This window comes from Rosa chinensis, chromosome 1 (assembly GCF_002994745.2).
Source record: "Rosa chinensis cultivar Old Blush chromosome 1, RchiOBHm-V2, whole genome shotgun sequence".
In the NCBI taxonomy this organism is placed as follows: Eukaryota; Viridiplantae; Streptophyta; class Magnoliopsida; order Rosales; family Rosaceae; genus Rosa; species Rosa chinensis.
Window position 1 is genome coordinate 7,868,904 of NC_037088.1, and position 22,745 is coordinate 7,891,648.

At 41.1% G+C, this 22,745-nt stretch overlaps 1 protein-coding gene across 1 annotated transcript; it reads right to left on the bottom strand.

Moving 5' to 3' along the window:
* Positions 1-1,078: 1,078 nt before the first annotated feature.
* On the bottom strand, positions 1,079-15,465 carry LOC112187082 (putative disease resistance RPP13-like protein 1). The gene is made up of 9 exons (XM_040512674.1): positions 14,788-15,465; positions 6,194-9,651; positions 5,788-5,935; positions 4,688-5,186; positions 4,476-4,573; positions 2,384-4,305; positions 2,169-2,274; positions 1,904-1,995; positions 1,079-1,248 (listed from the first exon to the last, which is right to left on the bottom strand). The coding sequence occupies exons 1-2, from the start codon at positions 15,428-15,430 to the stop codon at positions 6,764-6,766; spliced, it is 3,531 nt and encodes a 1,176-aa protein (XP_040368608.1). The 5' UTR covers positions 15,431-15,465; the 3' UTR covers positions 1,079-1,248; positions 1,904-1,995; positions 2,169-2,274; positions 2,384-4,305; positions 4,476-4,573; positions 4,688-5,186; positions 5,788-5,935; positions 6,194-6,763.
* Positions 15,466-22,745: the final 7,280 nt, after the last annotated feature.

A 22,745-nucleotide genomic window follows, 5' to 3' on the forward strand; every position in this document is an offset into this window, starting at 1 on the left:
CCTTCTTTTCTTTCTTTTCTTCTTTTCTTCTTTTCTTCCTTCTGGTTTTCTGGTTCCTGCTTGTGGGCGTGGAGGTAGCACCGGCTGTGTGGGGATAGGCTACTGTGCTGCCGAAGGCTGAAGGCTGTGCTGCAAGGCGTGGAGGCTGCGCCGGTGGGCGGTGGGTCAAGGCTGGAGGGCGCTAGGCCGAAGCAGCGACAGGATGGTGATCGATCGGGCTAGGCCACGAGCGGTTGGGCTGCAGGGAGGCGAGGCCGAGTGTGGCTGGGCTGTTGGGAGGCGAGCTGGACAGGGCTGGAATGGACTGGGCTGCAGGGAGGCTGGAGAGCTTGCGGCTAGGGCTACAGGCGAGCTGGGCAGCGATGGGCTGGGTTGGAGGCAGCGATGGGCGGGGCTGTGCTTAGAGTTGCGTGGCGGGATTGCAGGTGCTGCTGCAAGGTGGTGATGCAGGAGCTGGGTTGTGCGCGCAGGCGGGTGGTGGCTTGGTCTAGGCTGGAGGCCGGTGGTGTGCTACAGGCCCGTGTATTACAGATGGCAAGGTTGGGATGCAGGCTGCTGCGCAGGTTGCCGGAGGAGGGAAAAGCCAAGCTAAGGTTTTTTTCTTTTATCTTTAGGCTAGGGTTAGATTATCGTGCTGATAACGTGTTGTAGGAGAATAGAATCGTGTTTATTATTGATAATAGGAGCCCTTTATATAGGGAGTTACAAGGTACACAATAGGTAATAGAATCTGAATACAATTGAATACTTAGAACACTTTCCTATTACAACTCTAAACCCTAGTTTGTAGAGGCACACATTATGTCAACATCCTTCAACACACATGCCTACAAAAACTCAAATTGGAAAGGGAAAAATAAAATAGAAAGCATGACATCTCTTTTATTCTCTTGTTCACTAGTTGGGAACACCAAATACACAAAAAGTACTCTCAATCACAATGTCACTCTCACTCTATTAGTTACCGACTACCTGAAGCAAACGCAGATAATCTGACTTACTTGAGAAAAGAAATAACAAAAGATCGATTACACCAAAATGTTTGCTCTTTCAATTCTGATGCCTTTTTTGTTCCCACAACCGCACTCAAACAAGATGACCTTCAACACTGATGCAAAATCCCCAACAACCTTCAAAACTCCAGTTTTTTGCAGAATCATTTGATTCTTACCAGAAGTTCATCACTCTGAAATGGAGAGGCATGCTTAAATACCTCATTGGCCATCATAATAATCTTTGTCTGGCAATCTGCAGCATATAGAAAAGAAATGCCTGAGCTTTTGACCTGATAACAAAAGTTCTTGCTATTTGTATACAGTATATGTACATAGTGTAATCTATCTAACTAGTTATCAACGTTCAATGAATTTATGCTCCTCGTGTACAATTGCTCTGAAACCGGATCAATATATGTGTGACTTTCATAAACAGAGGACACGGTCATGCATGGTCCCCTGCAGCATGTGAAATTTTCAACATCATTCATTGGGAAGGGTGCCTTGTCAAATAAGATTTTCAGAAACAATTTTCCCATATCAAAGATACGTTAACAGAAAAATTAGTGCTTTTACTGCTTTATATACTTTTTGTTATTTGTTAGCTTTGTTTGATTGACCTACAACAGAAAAATCTAGTAAGGAACCTGGAGAACATGCAATGTGCTCTAACATATTTTTTCAAAATTCTACTGATCAAAAAAGCTCCAGCATCGAACTTGATTATTGCACTACAGAGTCTTGCAAGAAAAAAGTGAATGAAGAAAAGTACTGTCATACTAGATTACTTCAGTCCCCACATGCAACAAATTGATTGTTCACAGCACTCATAACTGAAGCATATGTCACATAAAAAGCATATCAATGCACATTAATTGGAATTACTCAGTGGACAATAGTCACAATACCTTAAACCAAAATTAGAAGGGCAGATCAAGATTCTTGAGGTGCTCCATCGTAAACATCTTTCCCCACCTAGTACTTGATGCTGCCCTATAATCTGCCAAGTTCAAACAAGATTCATGAGCAATTCCTAGATAAGATTTTGATCGGATAGCTTAGCCAGTAAGGATTAATATCCATCAAGGCCACTAGGCTTCGAAGCTCTTAGGCTAGAAAGCGCCAGCTTAGTGTAAGGACTGAGATTTGAAGTAGTGCTATGAGTCACAGTACCTTAAACACAAATTAGAAGGGTGCTTGGATCAAGAGTTCAGGACTCTTGAGCTGGTCCATTGCTCAACTTACTTTCTCAATCTTGTACTTCTTGCGGCTCTATAGTCTGCTAAGAATATTCACAAACATTTAATGGATGAAGCATGACCAGATAACTTGGAAAGTAAGGATTGAGCAGCCGATAGTGTACCGGTTCAAGGTCTTCAATTGCTTACCACAATAAGTCGTAAAGTTAGTTTGATGATGATGGTGGTGTATGGGAAACTCCATAGGCTGTGCAGACGTGAAGATGAATGATTGATTGGCTTTGGAACTGCAGTCAAAAAATTAACTACTCTGCATGTGTCTCTAGATTTGAGGTGCATCAACTACATTGTAGTGCATATATACACTAGTCTCAATTTTCATTGTGCATCAAGGGACCTTTCACATTTGTTGTAAGATTCAGATAGAGGGAAATGGGATCCGCATGTACATGTATTAAAGGTAAAACAGCAGGCATATAATATGAAATGGACAAATGAATAAATATGATATTAAATTAATTGAGTTGTTTTAATATTTCACTTTTGTTTTTATCGACCACTGAAACTGGAAAAGAGTGAAAAGTGAAAACAAGTACGTTCTGAATTTTTATCGACCACCGAGGTCTTGACATTTTATTGAATATTTACTATGTGTGAACACACTGGATAGGCTATGAGAGTTGCACATATAAGTCCCCTGAAATCAATGGTTTTGTGCTCCTCCTGTACCATGGTTTTAAAAGAAGATGCAAAACATAAATTTCAGAAAACAGTCGACACTATCATCTTCTTATGGTAAGACATTAAGTTTTCAACAATTTTTAGAAAACGGAAAAATTTAATATTCCAAAGATATGCCAATGCAGACATATAGTATGCCTAGTGAACTATACATGCTACTTTCTCTAGTGCACATTGTCAATGTCAAAAGCTCCACCATCAGACTTCACTGCACAACAAAACAAATATAGAATGAAAAACAAACACTAAGTTGGGGTTTCCCTAAATCCTTATGAAACTGGAGATATGAGTTTTCAAAAAAGAAAGGATTTCAGCTTTCAAAAAAGAAAGGACTAAGGTGATCTGACTTGAAACAATTACTATTAACTGGGGAATGGAAGGAATCTTTCACATGGACCTCAGCTAGTTACTTCTGTTCTTTTCTTAGTTAAATAGTAATCTACTTCTGGTCAATGCTACGTACAGCATCTAGTGGGTTAGGAGACACTTTAAGAGACGCAGAAGGCTCATTTTTAGGAGGCTTCATGCACTTTGTGGAGGATGTCCATAGTGCTAAACAGGCTGAACTTTTAGCTTGTCTCTATGGAGCCAGAATAGCGCTTGAAAGAGGCTGGAGACCTTTGATCATTGAGTCAGATTGCTTGGAAGTTGTGACGGAGGTTGACTCCTCTAGTGACTGTTTATCTATGCTGGGGGTCCTAGTGGAGGATCTGAGAGAGGTCTTGGTGCTTTTGTCTTCAGCCAGGTTGGTTCATACTAGGAGGCCAGCTAATCAAGTGGCTCACATTTTAGCACAGGAGGCTTATCAGTTACAGGATGTTTCCATTTTTTTTGGATGCTGCTCCCCCGTCTGTGGAGGATGCTTTAAACTATGATTGTAATGATCTTTGATCTATGAATACATTTCATTCCCCTCGAAAAAAACATGACATAGGAAACATTGACATATTCGAATAAGAGCATTGAGTTAGAATAAAGAAAATAAATAAAGCTACCAATTAACAGCATTATTGCAGTTAAAAAAGTAGATTACTAACATCTTCACCAAAGAAAAAGTCAATAATTACTTCAGTGATTTAGTTGTTATTATAAACATCATTGAACATAGAATGATGGTTAGGATTAAGATAAGACATTTTTATGAATGAAGAAAACTTATCTGTCATACTAGATTACTTCAGTCCCCACATGCAACAAATTTATCGTTCACATCACTCATAACTGAAGCATATATCACACAAAAAGCATATCAATGCACAGTAATTGGAATTACTCAGTGGACAATACCTTAAACCAGAATTAGAAGCCCAGATCAAGATTACGGTGCTCTCATTGCAAACAACTTTTTCCTCCTTTTACTTGCTACTGCCCTGCGAAGTGCAAAACAAGATTCATCAGCAATTCATAGATAAGATTGATCGGATAGCTTAGCCAGTAAGGATTAATATCCAGCCATGCCACTAGGCCTCGAAGCTCCTAGGCAAAAAAAATGTGCTAGCTCGGTGTAAGGGATGAGATTTGAAGTGCTGTCAGTCAGTACCTTAAACCAGAATTAGAAGGGTGCGTAGATCAAGGCTCTTGAGCTGGTCCATTGCTAAACTTACTCTCTCAATCTTGTATGTCTTGCATCTTTATAGTCTGCAAAACATTCACAAACAGTTACTTAACGGATGAAGCATGAGCAGATAACTTAAGAGTAAGGATTGACTAGCCGCATCATAATGTACAGGTTCAAGGTCTTCAATTGCTTACCACAATAAGTAGTAAAGTTAGTTTGATGACGATGGTGGTGTATGGGAAATGAACTCGATAGGCTGTGCAGACGTGAAGATGATCTAGATTACAACAAAAGATGAATGATTGTTTGGCTTTAACACTCTAGTCAAGAAATTGGCTGCTCTGTGTCTGACTTCATCATATTAACAGCACTGCCTCTTCCTCTGCTTTCTTCTGTTGAATCTTGATCAGTCTCATCCTTTGAGGATTTGAATGGAAGTATGCTCCTTGTATGGGAATGCAAATAGGAAGCTGCAGAGGCAGCAATATGATAAGCAGCAGAGGGACTTATTCTGTATCCATTGTTCTTCTGCTCCTTCCCTTCCTCGTCTTCTGCCATGTCTTCCTTTAGGGTGCTTTCAGTTTCTTCAACTGCAGCTGACTCTTGATGTTCCTCAATTTTAGCAGCAAGTTCCTTCTTTTCTATTGAATTAGTAACAAACCGCAGAGCATAACCTCGCAAGAGATTTTGTAGCTGAAGAGAAGTAAATCCAGTTTAGTTTTTGTACATGTAACTTTATCTGAAGCTAGAAAATCTAATGATAAACTGGATATAGGAGATAGTTTACAACATAAAGCCGGATGATATTTAAAAAAAAAAAAAATATTATATCATCGGATGACACCAATGCAATACAGAATAATATCTTCACGTCAGGAAGGAATGAAACGACACCAAACTGAAAATCAACGGAATCTAAATAATTCCTAACGGCTATAGACAACTCATGTCTATTCCAGAGATCAGACTAGAAGCTTTATGAATAACCAATTTGATTTCCCAAAAAGAAGAGCACGATTGAAAGTTGTTGGAGATACTCGATCCAAGATCAGAACTTTACAATGATGAAAGCTCCAAGCTGGAAAACAAAGAAAGAAAGAAAGAAAGGTATTTGACCAATTGGTCGGGACATCAAATCCCAAACGGCTTTAATTGCAGGATGATAATAGAAAAGCACAACACTTTGATATCCCTACCAAAGAACATCCACATTATAACAAATGAAATGAAAGCAGTAAAGTAATGCATGCAAATTGGGGATCGAAATGAAATGAAATGATTATTGCGTACCTACCTCTGGATTTTGGGAATGGAGTAAGCCAAGCTCCCCAAATACGACATCTGAGCATATAACCTGGCTTCCGCATTGTAGTGCATAACTGCATATATACCCTTGTCTCGACTTTCATTGTGCATCAAGGGACCTTCATGGTTTGTTGTAGCTAGGATTCAGACACAGAGAAATGGGATCAGCATGGACAATGGTAAACACAAAACAGCAGGCACATAATATAAAAAGGACGAATGAATTAACGTGACATTCCGATGTGGTAAATTATTTGAGCTTTTTATTTTCTTTTGTTTTTCATAGGCCACTGAAACCAGAAAAGAGTGAAGAGTGAAAACAGGTTGTGATTTTGCTGTGGCAATCAGTGGAAGAATAATGAGACACAAGCACAACAGAAGTCGGAAAATTATACCTGATTTGTATGCATTAGGAAGGGAGGTACCAGCGGTCGGCTTTGGCTTCGTCCTTGAAATCTCCGACATAAACGTAAGGGATGTGGGCTATTTCTTTGGGCCAGTATCGTCCTTTACCTGTTTGGTATCTCTTTGCGAGCAGCGGACAGCCTTTATAGATGCGAAGCTGTGTAAGTGAAAGAGGCAGATGATCCTCTTGTTCTCCAATAATAGATGCTAGCTTTGGGCACCGATCAATTGAAAGGGATTCAAGAGAGGTGAGTGATTGAAAAGATGATGACAGGCGCTTCAGATTTGGGAAGCCTCCAATCCTGAGGTTAATGAGAGATGTAGGGAGCAGCACCTCCTTTGGCGGAAAGGACACCAGATCTGGATCTACACCACTGATACACAAGCCTTTAAGAGAGGTGAGTCTGTCCAAGTGGTGAAGCCCCCACTCTGAGAGAGGCTTGCAACTTTTAGGACCGAAAATATGAAGTTTAATTAGGTTGGGTGGGAAACCCTCTTCTAGAATGGATGCCAAACCTCCACAGGATCCCAATAACAAAGTCTGAAGAGAGCTGACGTTGTCATTGCCTCTGGGGAGAGCTTCCAATTGATCGCATTCGAAGATAGACAAGAATATCAGGTTGGATGGCAGCCCTCCTCTCGGGAAGGAAACGAGACTTCCACATGTAAGAATTTTTAAGGCGCGAAGAATGGAGAGTGGCATAGCCTCTCTGGTAAGGATTTAAGATTTGCACACCCTCTATCTGAATATAATCAAGACAAGTGTCATCGTGGAATGTTTTGATTATCGACTCCAATTGTTCACAGTCTCTTAACCAAAGATTTTTAAGCGTTCTAGGTAGTCGGCCTCCTTTGCCTGATGTCAAAGATGTCAAAGATGCACACTCGCTTATCTTCAAGTACTCCATACAACCCTCTAGCTCCCCAGCATCCTTCACTAATAGTTTCAAATTTTGACATTTTTCTATCTCTATTCTTCTTATGCTTGGCGGTACTTGATACCTTACGAAATGCGTCAAAGAATTACACGACACCATCTTTACAAGTACAAGGCAAGGTGGCCAACTAGCTTCTGGAAAAGAAATTAGATTTGAGCATCCAGTTAACTCAAGTACACCGAGTGCTCTTAGCTCTTGAATAAAGTGAGAGGGGGAGTCAGATATGTTGCCTCCAATAATATTGGAAATTCGACGCTGCAGCCACCTATCCTCATTCTCCCACAAACATGTCAACTCTTCACAACCAGTAATCCACAATCCTTGAAGCTTTGGCAATCCTCTGATGAACCCGTCTATTTCGAGCCTGAACTCTGAAATATTATGAAGCCCCATAATCTCCAGTAACTCAAACTTAACTCCACTTCTGTGCACCACCCTTTTACAACCGTGGATGATCAGCATACGAAGATGTTTATAATTGGCTATTGAAACCACTAACTCTTCACATTCAGCAATATACAGCTGTGATAATGAATCCATGTTCTTGGGCAACCAACCTTTCAATTTGGGGCAACCAAGGATGGAAAGCTTTTCCATGCATGGGAAAACTCGAATTTCTTCATCTCTTTTGCAAGGAAGCCACTCCTTCCAATTTTGCATATCCTTGAACCTCAGGACTTCCAACACTGGAAAAGGCAAGCTGCACTCTCCATAAAACTCAGCACCCACACTTTCAACATTGGCCAGTCCTTGTATCTGAAGTTTTTTCAGAAAAGGTAATTGGCCAAGAGGAGGTAAGAATCGACAGTTTTTACAATTCTCCAATTTCACAGACTTCATATCAGAGAATGAAGGATGTCCAATCCATTTTGAAAATTCGAAACCATTGTAGCCCTTGATGGTCAGCTCCTTAAGCTTTTTATGAGGTTCTAAACTGCACAGCACCTCCAACTCCTTCTCTCTTGTGCCGCTCCATTCCAATTGCAAGATTTCCAGCCCTTCCTTGTTCATTATTTGAGCCGTCTTCGCATCCCCAACATCAATCACATTTTCCAATCTTCCAACACTCAAGGTCACACGAAGATGCAATGACTGTATCTCTCCAATCCCTGATGCACTACCTTTCCCCACCACAAAATTAGGCAAAGTTCGCAGATGAGTCAACCGACTTACTTTGGGAGGCATTTCTTCCAATGAAGGCATGTTTGAATTGTTGAGATGACGTAAATTTGATAAATTGCTCATGTTTGAAGGTAGTGTCTTCAATTTTGAACAATTCTCTAATATTAACGTCTGTAAGTTGTAAAGCATGCATGTTGACTCAGGCAAACACGTTATTAATGTGTGAGAAAGATCAAGGTACCGTAGATGTCTCAACTTACCTACGGAATTTGGCACCTCGGTCAGTTTATAGCCATTGAAGGAGAGCACCCGCAAGTACTTCAATTGTGGCAATATATCAAAAGTAGCATAACGAGTTAGATAATTCTCATAACCACGGGAAACAGGAAGTGGTAGGAAAGTCCGCAAGCGTTTTGCTCCAGAAAGTGTCTCAAATCTTTTTTCCCCATCAAACTTAGCAGAAATGTAACTCAGATGACGAGTCTTTGCAGAACATCTACCATGCTGTTTATCCTCCAATCTACAAAATGTGTCTGCAGCAGCCCATCGTGCCAAATCACCAACAAGGTCATGCATTACATAGCATGAACTGTTTTTGCCCGAGGTTTGAAATAATGACCGAGATAATAGCTCCCCAAAATATTCGTCACCGATATCTTCCATTCCTTTAGTCCCTTCTGTTTGCTCAAGGAAACCCTCTGCCATCCACAGAAGGATTAATTGGGGTTTCCCAAATTCAAAGTCATTGGGAAGTATTGAGCAATAGGCAAAGCACCTCTTCAAAGGTGAAGGGAGATAATGATAACTCAATCTGAGTACTGGGGGTATATTATTCTCATCTGATATACTCCATATTTTGTCATTCAGCATTTCCTCCCATTTGTCAGTTTCTTTACAACGTAAAACACCACCAAGAGTTTTTGCAGCCAATGGCAATCCATTGCAGTTCGTAACAATTTTCTTCTTAAGCAACTCGAAATTCGGTGGCCTGTCATTGCTAACATGCTGCTCAAATACTTGCAAACAACCTTCATCTGATAGAGTCTTTAAATAATAAACTTCACCGGCTGGGGCTCCCATCAATACAGCAACTTTTTCATCACGTGTTGTCACCATTACCTTACTTCCCTTGGCTCCTCCACGGAGGGGGGCTTGCAGTTTTGTCCATGAATCATAACCACACGTTCTCCAGACATCATCTAAAACAATCAAAAACCTTTTACCACCGATCTCCTTGCTCAGATTTTCTTGAAGTCGACTGAACTCATCCATATCACAAGGCCGAGATGTAACTTCCTTAAATATAGCTCTCGTCACTGTTTGAAGATCGAAGTCGTCAGACACTGAAACCCAGACCTTGAGATCAAACTGTTTCATTGCAGCTACATCTATTGAGGAAAAGAATCCCGTGTGATTAGGAATGGAATAATTGTAATATCCTAGATTAGGATTGTAGTTATTCTGATATCCTAGATTGATAGTCTGAGTTGTATTACCATACTGATTCCCTAGAATTGTGGATCGAGTATTAGCATAGTGTGTATAAGTTGTAGACAACTGCATTGAAGAATATACAATAGAATTACTTTCTTCACCACATTGTTTTCTTTATGGTATCAGAGCATACCGACTCTGAGGCATAATCTGAAAACAAGAAAACCAAAACCAATTCCTCAATGGCAGGAGATGACGTTTTGAAGATAGAGCAGAACAAGATTTCAACCTCTGCTTCACAGAGAAACCCCGAATCATGGGAGAACCCAAATCACCCTCTATTTCTCCATCATTCAGATCAACCTGGCGCAATTCTTGTGTCACAACCACTGATGGAAGATAATTACAACACTTGGGTCCAGTCTATGAGCATGGCCCTAACTATCAAGAATAAGAAAGGCTTCATTGATGGGACTCTCAAGAGACCAACACACAATCCTGATGAGCAGCAACAATGGGATCGATGCAATACCCTTGTCAAGACTTGGCTACTTGGGGCAATGTCAAAGGAAATCTCAAGCAGCGTTATTCACTGCAAAGAAGCGAGAGGTATGTGGACTGAGCTTCAGGAGCGGTTCTCTCACACGAATACAGTTCAACTATTTAATATAGAGAATGCTATTCATGACTGCGAACAAGGTGCCAATTCAGTTACAACATTTTTCACAAAACTTAAAAGTCTTTGGGATGAAAAGGATGCCCTTTGTACTTTTCCACCATGCCAATGTGAAGTGGCTGCTGAAGTCAAAACCTATCTAGAAACACAGAAGACTATGAAGTTTCTGATGGGACTTGGTGAGAGCTATGCAGCCATTCGCAGTAATGTAATTGGAATGGATCCACTTCCAAATGTAAACAAGGCTTATGCCATGGCCTTGCGTCATGAGAAACAGGCACAGGTCTCTAATGGGAAGACAGCTGCACCACCTGAAGCGTCCGCCTTCTCTGTGACTAAGTTCCACCGTGCTACTATATCAACAGAAAGAGAGAAGAAATGTGAAAAGTGCAACATGACAAATCATAGCACGAAAAATTGCAGGGCACATCTCAAATGCACCTATTGTAATGGCAAAGGACATACCTACGAATATTGTCGTAGGAGGAAAAATGCAATGGAAGGAGGGCAACGAGCAAGGGTCAACCATGTAGCTTCTTCAAGTGACAACAAAGAAGGAATGACAACCTTTCCCTTTTCCCAAGAGGAGTGTAATCAAATGCTTGGTCTTCTAAGCAAATTTCAGACCGTTGCTAGCAACCAAGATGAGTATCACCAAATGCTAGGAGCCTTGAACAAGCCTAACTCATCTGCAGTCAACCTTGTTGGTAATGTTCCTAATTATGAGGAACTTTCAGGTAAAAATTTTCGTGTTTCTCATGCTACTAATGGACCAACCTGGATATTAGATAGTGGTGCAAGTGACCATATCGTTTGCCATTCTCATTTTCTTACATCACTCAAGCCCGTTCATAATCGTCTTGTAAAATTACCTGATGGAAAATCTGCTCCTGTCACTCACATTGGGACTGTTGTTTTTTCCCAACATTTCATCCTCCATAATGTTCTTTGTGTACCATTATTTTACCTGAATCTCATCTCTGTCAGCAAACTTGCATTCGATTCCTTTTATATCACCATTTTCCTTAGACAAGTTTGCTTCATACAGGACCTACGATCGGGGAAGACGATTGGGACGGGAACTGAGAGTGAAGGACTTTACTGCCTTAATCTACCACAACAAGGAGCATGTAATATGGTGCGCAACAAACCTCAAAATTTATGGCACCGCAGACTAGGGCACCCCTCCAGCAAAGTATTTCCATTATTTCCTTTCCTTGCAAATAAAACTTGTGATGCAAGTACTTGTTCTGTTTGTCCTGTGGCCAAACTAACCAGACAACCTTTTCCATTAAGTGTTACATTGAGTGAATCTTGTTTTGATCTCATACATGTTGATATCTGGGGTGGCTATCATGTCCCAACATTTTCTGGTGCACAATACTTTTTAACTATTGTTGATGATCACTCCAGAAGCACATGGGTTTATCTAATGAAACACAAGTCCGATACACGCCCTCTTCTTGTACACTTTGTTCATTTAGCCGAAAATCAATTTGGGAAAAGAGTGAAGGTTATTAGGAGTGATAATGGGCTAGAGTTTAAACTCACAGAATTTTACTCATCCAAGGGCATTTTGCATCAAACTAGTTGCATCAACACGCCACAACAAAATGGTGTTGTTGAGCGCAAACATAGACACTTGCTAAATATGGCTCGAGCGTTGCTCTTCCAAGCAAATTTACCTAAGCCCTTTTGGGGAGAAGCTATCCTCACTGCTGCATATTTAATTAACAGAACACCAACCCCACTTCTTCAAGGCAAATCACCTTTTGAAAAACTTTTTCACAAAGAGCCAACCTATTCACATTTACGAGTTTTTGGGTGTCGGTGTTTTGTGTCAACTCATCCTCTTCGTCCTTCCAAGTTTGATCCTAGATCCACTGAGTGTATATTCATTGGATACCCACATGGGCAAAAGGGGTACAAAGTTTACAACTTGGTCAGTAAGAAAATTCTTGTATCAAGAGACGTGATTTTCTTTGAAGATGATTTTCCTTTTCAAAACAATTCTCCACGATTTTCTCCTTCCCATCCTATCCATAATCATCCCTCACATCTCTCACCGATTTTTCCTTCTTCGGGTCCCTCACCACCGTTTGACTCTGACATTATTCCCACAAATCTTCCACCTAATCCCTCAAATCTCTCTCCACCACATTATGAGATTTCCCCTTCTTCGGGTCCCTCACATTCCTCTCATCCACACTCTGTGTCACATGGCCCCTCATCACCATGTGAACCTGACACTCTCCCCACTAATCTCTCACCTATTCCTCATCACAAATCCTCCTCTTCCGTTGACTTGAATCGCACGGTCCCACCTCCTCCACAAGATCACGTCCTTGTTCCATCACCAGATAATATTCTTTCCAACCCATCTTCATTCCCACACAGTACAGAAGCTTCACATTCCAGTACCTCACCACCACCTCCACGCCGCTCTTCTCGTCCAACCAAGCCATCCACCAAGTTGCAGGACTTCCATATTGAGGCGGCTCTTCCCTCACGTACTGTCCCGTCGTCTTCTTCGAACGAGGTCACGACTCCTTCCTCAGGTACCATTCATCCTCTCTCCACTGTCCTTGCTTATGATAAGCTTTCCCCTGTTCACAAAGCCTTCACTGTCAAGCTTACTATGTAGCGAGAACCCACTTCTTTTTCACAGGCTATTCAAGAACCAAAATGGCGAGAGGCCATGCAGAATGAGATTAAAGCCCTTACAGAAAATCGAACATGGAGTTTGGTCCCTCTCCCGGCTAACAAGAAACCTATTGGCTGTAAATGGGTGTACAAAATCAAATACAATCCTGATGGTACAGTCGAGAGATATAAGGCACGCCTCGTTGCTAAAGGGTTTAGTCAAGTTGAAGGTGTTAACTATAGAGAAACCTTCGCTCCAGTTGCTAAGCTAACTACAGTCCGTGTTCTGTTAAGTCTTGCAGCTCTACGAGGTTGGCATCTCTATCAATTAGATGTCAACAACGCTTTCCTGAATGGCGATCTCTATGAAGATGTCTACATGCAACTTCCACCTGGTTTCGGACGAAAGGGGGAGTCTCGTGTCTGTAAACTTCATAAGTCCTTATACGGCTTGAAGCAAGCCTCAAGACAATGGTTTTTGAAGCTCTCTACAGCCCTCAAGTCTGCCGGCTTTCAACAGTCTTGGTCAGATTATTCTCTCTTCGTCCGAAACACATCAGGTCACTTCACAGCCTTGTTAGTTTATGTGGATGATGTTATTTTGGCAGGAAGCAGTTTGAAAGCCATCATAGAGACAAAAGAGTTTCTTTCGAAGCAATTTAAACTCAAGGACATGGGGCAGCTTCGATACTTTCTTGGAATAGAGGTAGCAAGATCTAAACAAGGGATTGCCTTGTGTCAAAGAAAATATGCTCTGGAAATTCTTGAAGATACTGGATTCTTGGGGGCCAAGCCTTCACGATTCCCACTTGAACAAAACCTAGTTCTTACACAAGGAGACGGAAGCTTATTGAAGGATCCAGCACAGTACCGAAGGCTAGTAGGGAGGCTCATCTATCTCACCATTACAAGGCCTGATCTTGTGTATCCTTTTCATATCTTAAGTCAATACATGGGCACACCGAGGTAGCCTCATCTTGAGGCAGCGTATAGGGTGCTGAGATATATTAAACAAACACCAGGACAAGGCATACTTCTGCCTTCGACGGGAACATTAGAGCTTAAGGCATATTGTGATGCAGATTGGGCTCGATGTAAAGATACAAGGAGGTCCACAACCGGTTACTGTATTTTTCTTGGACAAGCGCCCATTTCATGGAAAACCAAGAAGCAAAGCACAGTGTCAAGATCAAGTGCAGAAGCAGAATATCGATCCATGGCCACCACTTGTTGTGAAGTAACGTGGCTAAGAAACATACTCAAGGATCTGAATGTTGGACATACAGAACCGGTCAAGTTATTCTGTGATAACCAAGCTGCCATTCACATCGCTTCCAATCCGGTGTTCCACGAGCATACAAAACACATTGAAATAGATTGTCATGTTGTGCGTGAGAAGGTGCAAAGAGGACTGATCAAGACAATGCACATCCGAACCAAGGAACAACCCGCTAACTTGTTTACCAAACCGTTGAGCTCAAACCAGTTTACTATGCTACTGAGCAAGTTGAGAGTGATCAACATACACTCCAACTTGAGGGGGAGTATTGAGGGAAAGAATCCCGTGTGATTAGGAATGGAATAATTGTAATATCCTAGATTAGGATTGTAGTTATTCTGATATCCTAGATTGATAGTCTGAGTTGTATTACCATACTGATTCCCTAGAATTGTGGATCGAGTATTAGCATAGTGTGTATAAGTTGTAGACAACTGCATTGAAGAATATACAATAGAATTACTTTCTTCACCACATTGTTTTCTTTAACATCATTGAAGACTTGTCCCGCAAGCGTTGTCTTGCCGAGGCCTCCCATACCAACAATGGCAACAACTTGATAATTTTTGGGAGAAGAAGGATCAGCATCTCTGGACAACAATTCCACAATCTTTCTTGTGTCTCCATCTCTCCCAACCACAGGTCCATCCAACACATATGAACTTGGTGTCCTGTGCGATGACGATGTTGAAGTAGGGGTTTGCTCAATATATTTCAAACCGAGTTTCTCTTTCCGGTCAAATATGTCTTGCAAGCGTTTAGCAATGTTGTCTATTTCGGAGTTCATATTGAAGTTGAATTTAACTTTGGTGAAGAAGCCTCGTACCTTGCTTTTGCTAGTTTGGTGAAGCTTGAGCTGCTTGCGTGCTAACATCTCAGTGGAAAAGGTGTCGAGTACTAGATCGTCCATATCAGAGGCCAAGTGTTTGAGGTCATTCAACCACAGATCCACTGCCTTGTTTGTCAGCTGCTTCTCCTCCGCATCGTAAAGCACGGCTGCAACTGCGGAAAGTGTCTCTCTCCATTTCTGCAGCTTTTTTCCAACTCCTCCCAAGCTTCCAAGGATCTCTTGACGCGTTAACCTCTCCAGAAGCACCTGAAGGAATACCGCAAGAAAGATCTCTCCTACTGCCATAGTTAGCTTCAGGAAGATCACAGAGGAAGAAACAATGAAATTAAAACAAAGTGCAGAGTCGTTGTTTTGCGCAAGCTTTGCAATGATGTGGATTCAAGAATGATTATTGCACGAAGTCAAACAAGAATGTACGTCTTCTGTAATTAAGACGATTGAATAAAACTGCAAACCTCGTCCTTTATCATATTCAATGTTGTTTTGCGTTATTAGCTAGGTCGGTCATATTTTGACAAGAACAACGAGAACAAGGAACCGCCAGTTGATCAAATCGTTGTATTATGCCTCACAGTACATGCAATGGCAATCTCTAGGTATCTTTCATACTTGATTAATTTTATTGCTTTAAAGACTCCAACTTGCATGATAAGAATAATTTAGTCCCTCTCACCCAACATCATCAATTTTGTAGGATCTAATTCCAAACCTTGAATAATTTTTTGAAAAAATTTACCTTAATTAGGGCAATTGAATTTCCTACTCTACAGGACATATATACCAGATCTTGAATGTGCTGAGTGGCTAGCTTTCCCTGGTTCTGGGTTCACAACTGGTCTGCTGCCAGGGCTATCTATCTCTAGTTGGTGTTTCACCCATCTTTGAAAGAAAGCGAGCGAGAACAAATTCAATTTTGATTCAACTTAGCACTAGTTGCTGAGGCCGCGTTTTGCTGCGGGGTTGTTTTTTGCCTCAATTGTTTGGCTTGTATGAGATTATAAACAGTATAAAAACTACATCAAGAAAGCAGGAAAAAATAACTGACACTAACTTGACTTGCAAATAAGAATTCTTCAATTATATTTACCCTCAAAGAATAGGGTTTATAAAGTGATACAAGAGTAATCCTAAAAGGAAACGATCTCCTACAATTATACAGAGAGACGAAATCTATACGTACAAGGAAAGTAAATATTTACAGAATATTCTACACTCCCCCTCAAGTTGGTGCATAGATGTCGATCTTGCCCAACTTGCCAATGGAGTTGTCAAACACTTTCCTTGACACTCCTTTCGTAAGAACATCTGCTAGTTGATCTTCTGTATACACAAAAGGAAAACGAATAATCTTTCTGTCCAGATTTTCCTTAATGAAATGTCGATCTACTTCCACATGCTTAGTCCGATCATGCTGAACCGGGTTGTGAGCAATCTCAATAGCAGACGTACTATCACAATGCAGGTCCATAGGTTTCTTGAGTTTAAAACCCAAATCTTTCAGCACATTACGAATCCACAACATCTCACAAACACCATACCTCGAAACTCAGCTTCAGCACTTGACCTAGCAACAGCCTTTTGTTTCTTGCTGCGCCAAGTCACCAGGTTTCCTCCAACAAATGTAAAATATCCAGATGTGGACCGTCTGTCTGTCTTATCACCAGCCCAGTCTGCATCTGTGTACCCTACAACATCCAACTCACCCTTTTTTCAAACAACAAACCTCTTCCAAGTGCCATCTTAAGGTATCTGAAAATATGATATACTGCATCCATATGCTCCTCACTAGGACAATGCATAAACTGACTAACCACACTCACAGCATAAGCAATATCAGGCCTAGTATGGGAAAGATAAATAAGTCTCCCTACTAGACGTTGGTACCTCCCTTTATCAGTTGGAACTTGATCCGGAAAGATAGCAAGGTTGTGGTTCATCTCGATCGGTGTCTCAATAGGATTACAATCAAGCATCCCGGTTTCAGCTAACAAGTCAAGCACATACTTACGTTGGGACAACGAAATCCCTTTCTTAGACCTTGCCACCTCGATTCCAAGAAAATAATTTAATTTCCCAAGATCCTTCATCTCGAACTCCTTAGAAAGATACTTTTGTAGAGCCTCCATCTCTTTGAAGTCGTCCCCTGTGACAATCATATCATCAACATATACAATCAGAGCGGTAATCTTACCCTGACGACGTTTGATGAACAAAGTGTGATCTGAGTTGCTTTGTTTATATCCAAATGTCCTCATAGATTTAGAGAATTTTCCAAACCAAGCTCTCGGAGACTGCTTCAAACCATAAAGAGACTTTTTTAACTTACAAACCTTACCAGTACCATATGGTAAATTTTTAACTCCTGGCGGCATGTACATATACACTTCTTCCTCCAAGTTACCATTGAGGAACGCATTCTTCACATAAAATTGATGTAGAGGCCAATCTTTAGTTGCTGCAAGTGAAATCAAGATTCGAACAGTATTGATCTTTGCTACAGGAGCAAATGTCTCCTCATAATCAATTCCATAGCACTGAGTGTAACCTTTGGCGACTAATATGGCCTTGTACCTGTCAATGCTCCCATCAGCTTTGAGTTTTACTATAAACACCCATCGGCATCCAATAGTCTTCTTTCCCGCAGGCATCGTCACAATATCCCAAGTCAAGTTTTTCTGCAAAGCCTCTAGTTCTTCATTCATCGCTTGAATCCACTTAGGATCTGCCAAAGCATCCTGTACACTACTAGGAATAGATACAGTGGATAATTGATTAACAACAAGTGCATGTGACCCAGACAACCTATGGTTAGACATATAATTAGCTATAGGATACTTAGCTTTGGTTTTGATGTCTGGTTCATATTGTTTTTTAGGAATACCCTTAGTAGCCCTCTGTGATCTCCTAGACTCAATATTACCTATCCCAAATGATTCGTTTGAAATTAAAGGTACCTGAGAAGGAACACTTGCAGCGGATTCTTCAGTTGACGATGCAGAGAAGGGGAAGGATTCTTCAGTTGACGATGCAGAGAAGGGGAAGAATTCTGGTAAACGAGGATTCTGACTATTCTGTTCAGAATGCATTAATGCATCATTGTTACCCTCAAATTGCGTGTCAATCTCTTGGCGCATAGGTTCTCTGTTTGACAAATCAAGACCACTTTGGAGCTGTATAGTGACATGTTGCTGTGTTGCATCTGACAAATCATGAAGTTGACTAGGAGCATCAACATTAATTGGCTTGTCACGTGGTTGGCTGAATCCAACTGATCGGCTAGAGCCAAGCCGTCGGCTTGGAGAGCTTGGAACGCCAAAAAGATGCCCATCCAAGGGCCCTATTGGTCCACCAACTTTTCTACCTTCCATCAGACCACCTTCTTTACTTGATGACCTCACGGTCAAGTCACCATCTCCATCTGAGGGTCCCACGCCTAATGTTCCAATTTCTTCTTCGTTTCCTACCTCTCCCAATTCTTTTTCCAATTCTTTTCCGTTTCCTGCCACAACATCTTCTTTTTCCTTCCTCGTTTCCAATTCTTGTTCTTTTTCGTTGCCTAATATTTGCCCAATGCCAGATTTAGATACTTGCCCAACGCCAAATTTAGACTCCAAGGCCTCTAAATCTTCGAATGCTTCAAATTCTTCAAATTCGTCACAATTTCCTTCACAATTTCCTTCACGGTTCCTCTCCCCCTGAAGGGAAGACTTGGGAACTCCCCCTGGATAATAAGGCTCAGATTCGCGAAACGCAACATCAAGAGAAACATACATAGTGCCAGTAAGGGGATCATAACAACGATAACCCTTTTGAAATTCCGCATAACCAACAAACATACACTTACGGGCACGAGGATCAAGCTTGCTGCGTTGAGGCTTGGGAATGTGAACATAGGCTACGCACCTAAAACGCGAGGTTCAAGATTTGGTAGCGACGAAAGTGACAGAAGTTTCTGAAGTGTCTGTTGAGGATTTTGAAATTCAATTACCCGAGAATGAGTACGATTAATGAGGTAGGCGGCGGACTTCACAGCTTCTCCCCAATATTCACGCGGTACATGCATGCCAAACAAAGAAGCACGGACAACTTCAAGTAACTGTCGATTCTTTCTTTCTGCCAATCCATTATGTTGAGGAGTATAAGGGTTGGAAGTTTGATGTCGAATTCCATGAGATTGCATAAACTCCTGCATAGGGCCATTTACATATTCACCACCATTGTCAGACTGGAAAATACGAATAGACTGCTGGTATTGCGTAGACACCATTTTATGAAAATCTTGGAACATAGAACATACATCACTCTTGTTCTTTAACAAAGAGACCCAAGTCATACGAGTACAATCATCAATAAAAGTCACATAATACCGAGCTCCAAAAAGAGAAGGGATCTTGGCAGGACCCCAGACATCTGAATGAATCTTCATAAATGGAATGGGACTTTTATTAAGACTAGGTGAATACGAAATTCTATGACTTTTAGCCAATTCACATACATCACAACGAAAATCAGAATCACTAACAACCGAAAACAAATGAGGTTGTAGTTTCTTAAGATAACTAAAAGATAGATGACCCAAACGACGATGCCATAGCCACACTGTTTCCTTAGCATTTGATCGGTTATTTTTATGCCAACAATTTTCCTACTACCGATTTGAATGTCAATTGTAGAATAAGGAAGTAGGGTCTCCCGCAGAGGACTTATGGAACTAATTGTAAGAGTTTCCGAGTTTAGGAGTTGATTGTGAAGTTTGTAAGGACAATTGAAAGTAAATAACAAATAATGAAATTGCTTAAGGTTGAGAATCAATAGAGAAGCAGAAGTCAGGGAATGTATCCACCACCAAACAATCAAGTATGCAAACCATGTTTAACCTAGACTTATTTACCTAAGGATGAAGATGCTCAAGTTAACCCAACGCCTGAATCAACCTCTTATTTTTCCTTACTTGTATGCTAGGTGAGAGACGCTCTACACCTAACCTATTTCCTAAAATGCAACCTAGGTTGATGCAACTCTAGATTTAACACATAGAAATCATTAAGATTAAGAAAAACGAGACATCACAAGACATCATGAGTACGACGCGTCTCAATTAATCTAGGAACCTAATCACTCGCCTTATAGACGATTTACTACTCTAGAACTTCCAACGGAACCTTCTTAAAAGGAACAGGCAATGATCATTCATAGCAATAGAATCCTAAACATGCAATCTAAGTTGGCCACCAAAGAAAGCACATAAAGAAATCATCAATGTAAAAATAGTGATTAAGTTCTCATCCATTGAATAAACAAAAACTAATTAAATGTCATAGCATGGCATACAATCATGATCGGGGCTTCAACATGCCCTAACTACTTAGAATTTAGTTGCACATGGTTTGAATTGGAAGCACAAAATAATTCATAAGCAAAGTAAAACAGAAAAACCCTAAAAATCAAGTTGGAAAAGTCGTCTGCCGATTGGTCGGCGGGATCTGCCGACTGGTCGGTGGGCGGCTGATCTGCTTTCTTCTGCTCGGGTTTCTTGCTTGATTCTCGCGCGTCCGAAGCATTTCGTTAGCTTTTCTAGCCTTTTTATAGTGCTCTTGAGTCCTCCTTCATTCCTTTTTGGTTTGAGAGTCCTTAAAGTGTAGAGAAAATCAACTTCTTAATTCTCTGATTGAATTAGGATTTCTCCACATCACTTTGTCCAATGAGAATTCGACATGTCATCATCAATATCTCTGCGAATATCTCCATAATTTGCTGTGATATCTCCATGAATTGGTCTTCTCGATCCATCAAGGTCTTTTGCTTAGTCCAGGACTTCAAGGTTTTCCTTATTTGCGCATCTTTCCTCAATATTATCTTCTTTTTGTATATTTTCTCCGAAAAACCTAATAAACACAAAAGTAAATAAATAAAGAGAAAATAGAATAAACTAACAAAGATTAATATAAGGATTAACCATATACACGTCACATAAAATGCTCCTATCAGCATTCTCTACTCCATTGACATGATTCACTTGTCCTAACAACTGTTGTTCTCCACTCTCTGTCAGATCCAAGTAGTAGAGTTTCCCCCTTCTAACACCATAACCAAGAATCCGCCAAGTCAGAATGTCCTGAAACACACAGAAAGAGGGATAAAAGGTCACAATACATGCTAGTGCCAGAATAATTTAGCCAATAGATAGGAGATTATATGCCAATGAGGGAACAACCAACACAGAATCAAGGGTTAATGTAGTAGACAGGACAACAGAACCTTCTCCGGTAACTGGAGTTGGAGTACCATCAGCAGTAGACACAATATTTTGAGAGGAGGGTTTTAGCTTTTCTAAGAGACTAGGGTCATTAGTCATATGGTTCAAGAACTATTCATAGATACCTTACCCTTCATACCTGACTGTGCTACATTGGCGGAGGCAGTAGATTGCTGCGTTTCCTCTGTAGTAGCCACAACAGCTTTTCCAAGTTTCTTCCGCGGTTTCTTAGTGAAATCCCACCAATCAGGGTAGCCAATCACTTCATAACACCGTTGCTTGCTATGTCCCAAATCTCCACAAACTGGACACTTTGTATTTGCATATGGATTTGTTTTACCTGGAGGGCGATGTTGTGAGGGAGTTGGAAAACTTCAGGAGGATCCCTGTTTACGTTGGACAGCCAAGGCAGAAGATTCAGAGGCGTGTCCCATTGCCTGCCTCTTAGAATGCACCTTCCGAACATATGCATAACTTTGCTCCAAGTCAAATTTTGGGTCTTTTCGCAGAATCTCACCACAGACTTGATCATACTCTGAATCAAGTCCACTAAGGAACATGTGAACTCGCATACGTGCCATGGCAGTGGTCTCTTGAACAACTGCAGCCACTGTGTTATTTTGAGAAGCCATACGCTGATCAATTTCCTGAAACATTCCCACCAATTCATTGTAGTAGGTAGGAAGAGTCCGACCATTCTGTTTTGCTCCAAAGCACTTTTTATTTAGTTCAAAAATCCTTGTTTCATCAGAATCATCATAAAAGGTCTTCTCAACAGCTTCCTACATATCTTTGGCTGTTGGAAGTCGGATATACCGATTCATGAGTGATGGCTCCATGGAATCAATTAGCCAACTCTTCACTCTTTCACTCTTCCAAACTTCAAATTCAGCAGAATCTACATTCGGTGCAACTCTAGCTCCAGTGAGATAGCCAACTTTTCCTCGTGCTCCAATCCTCATCTTCATAAGAGGTGCCCATATGGTGTAATTGGATTCATTCAGGGCAACGCCAGTTGGAAACGCTGAGTTGTCTTGAGTGGTGGTATGATAATGATTAATAATATGGGGCATGTTATGGAGTGCAAGGGTGGCAGCGTCGTTCTCCATTTAGTAGAAATAGGGACCTGTTCGTCAGAGATAAAAAAAAAAAAAAAAAACAAACGGAACTACAGAAAACTAGCTGGAGCAGTGCAGCCGGCTCGACGGCTTGGGCGGCTTGGGCTGCAGAGCAGGTTGGGCGGCAGAGCTTGTCGGCTGCAGCAGGTCCTGTCAGTTGCAACAGGTCCTGTCGGTTTACCAGCTAACCACGTGATGCCTGTCAGCAACGTTGTAGTGTTACTGT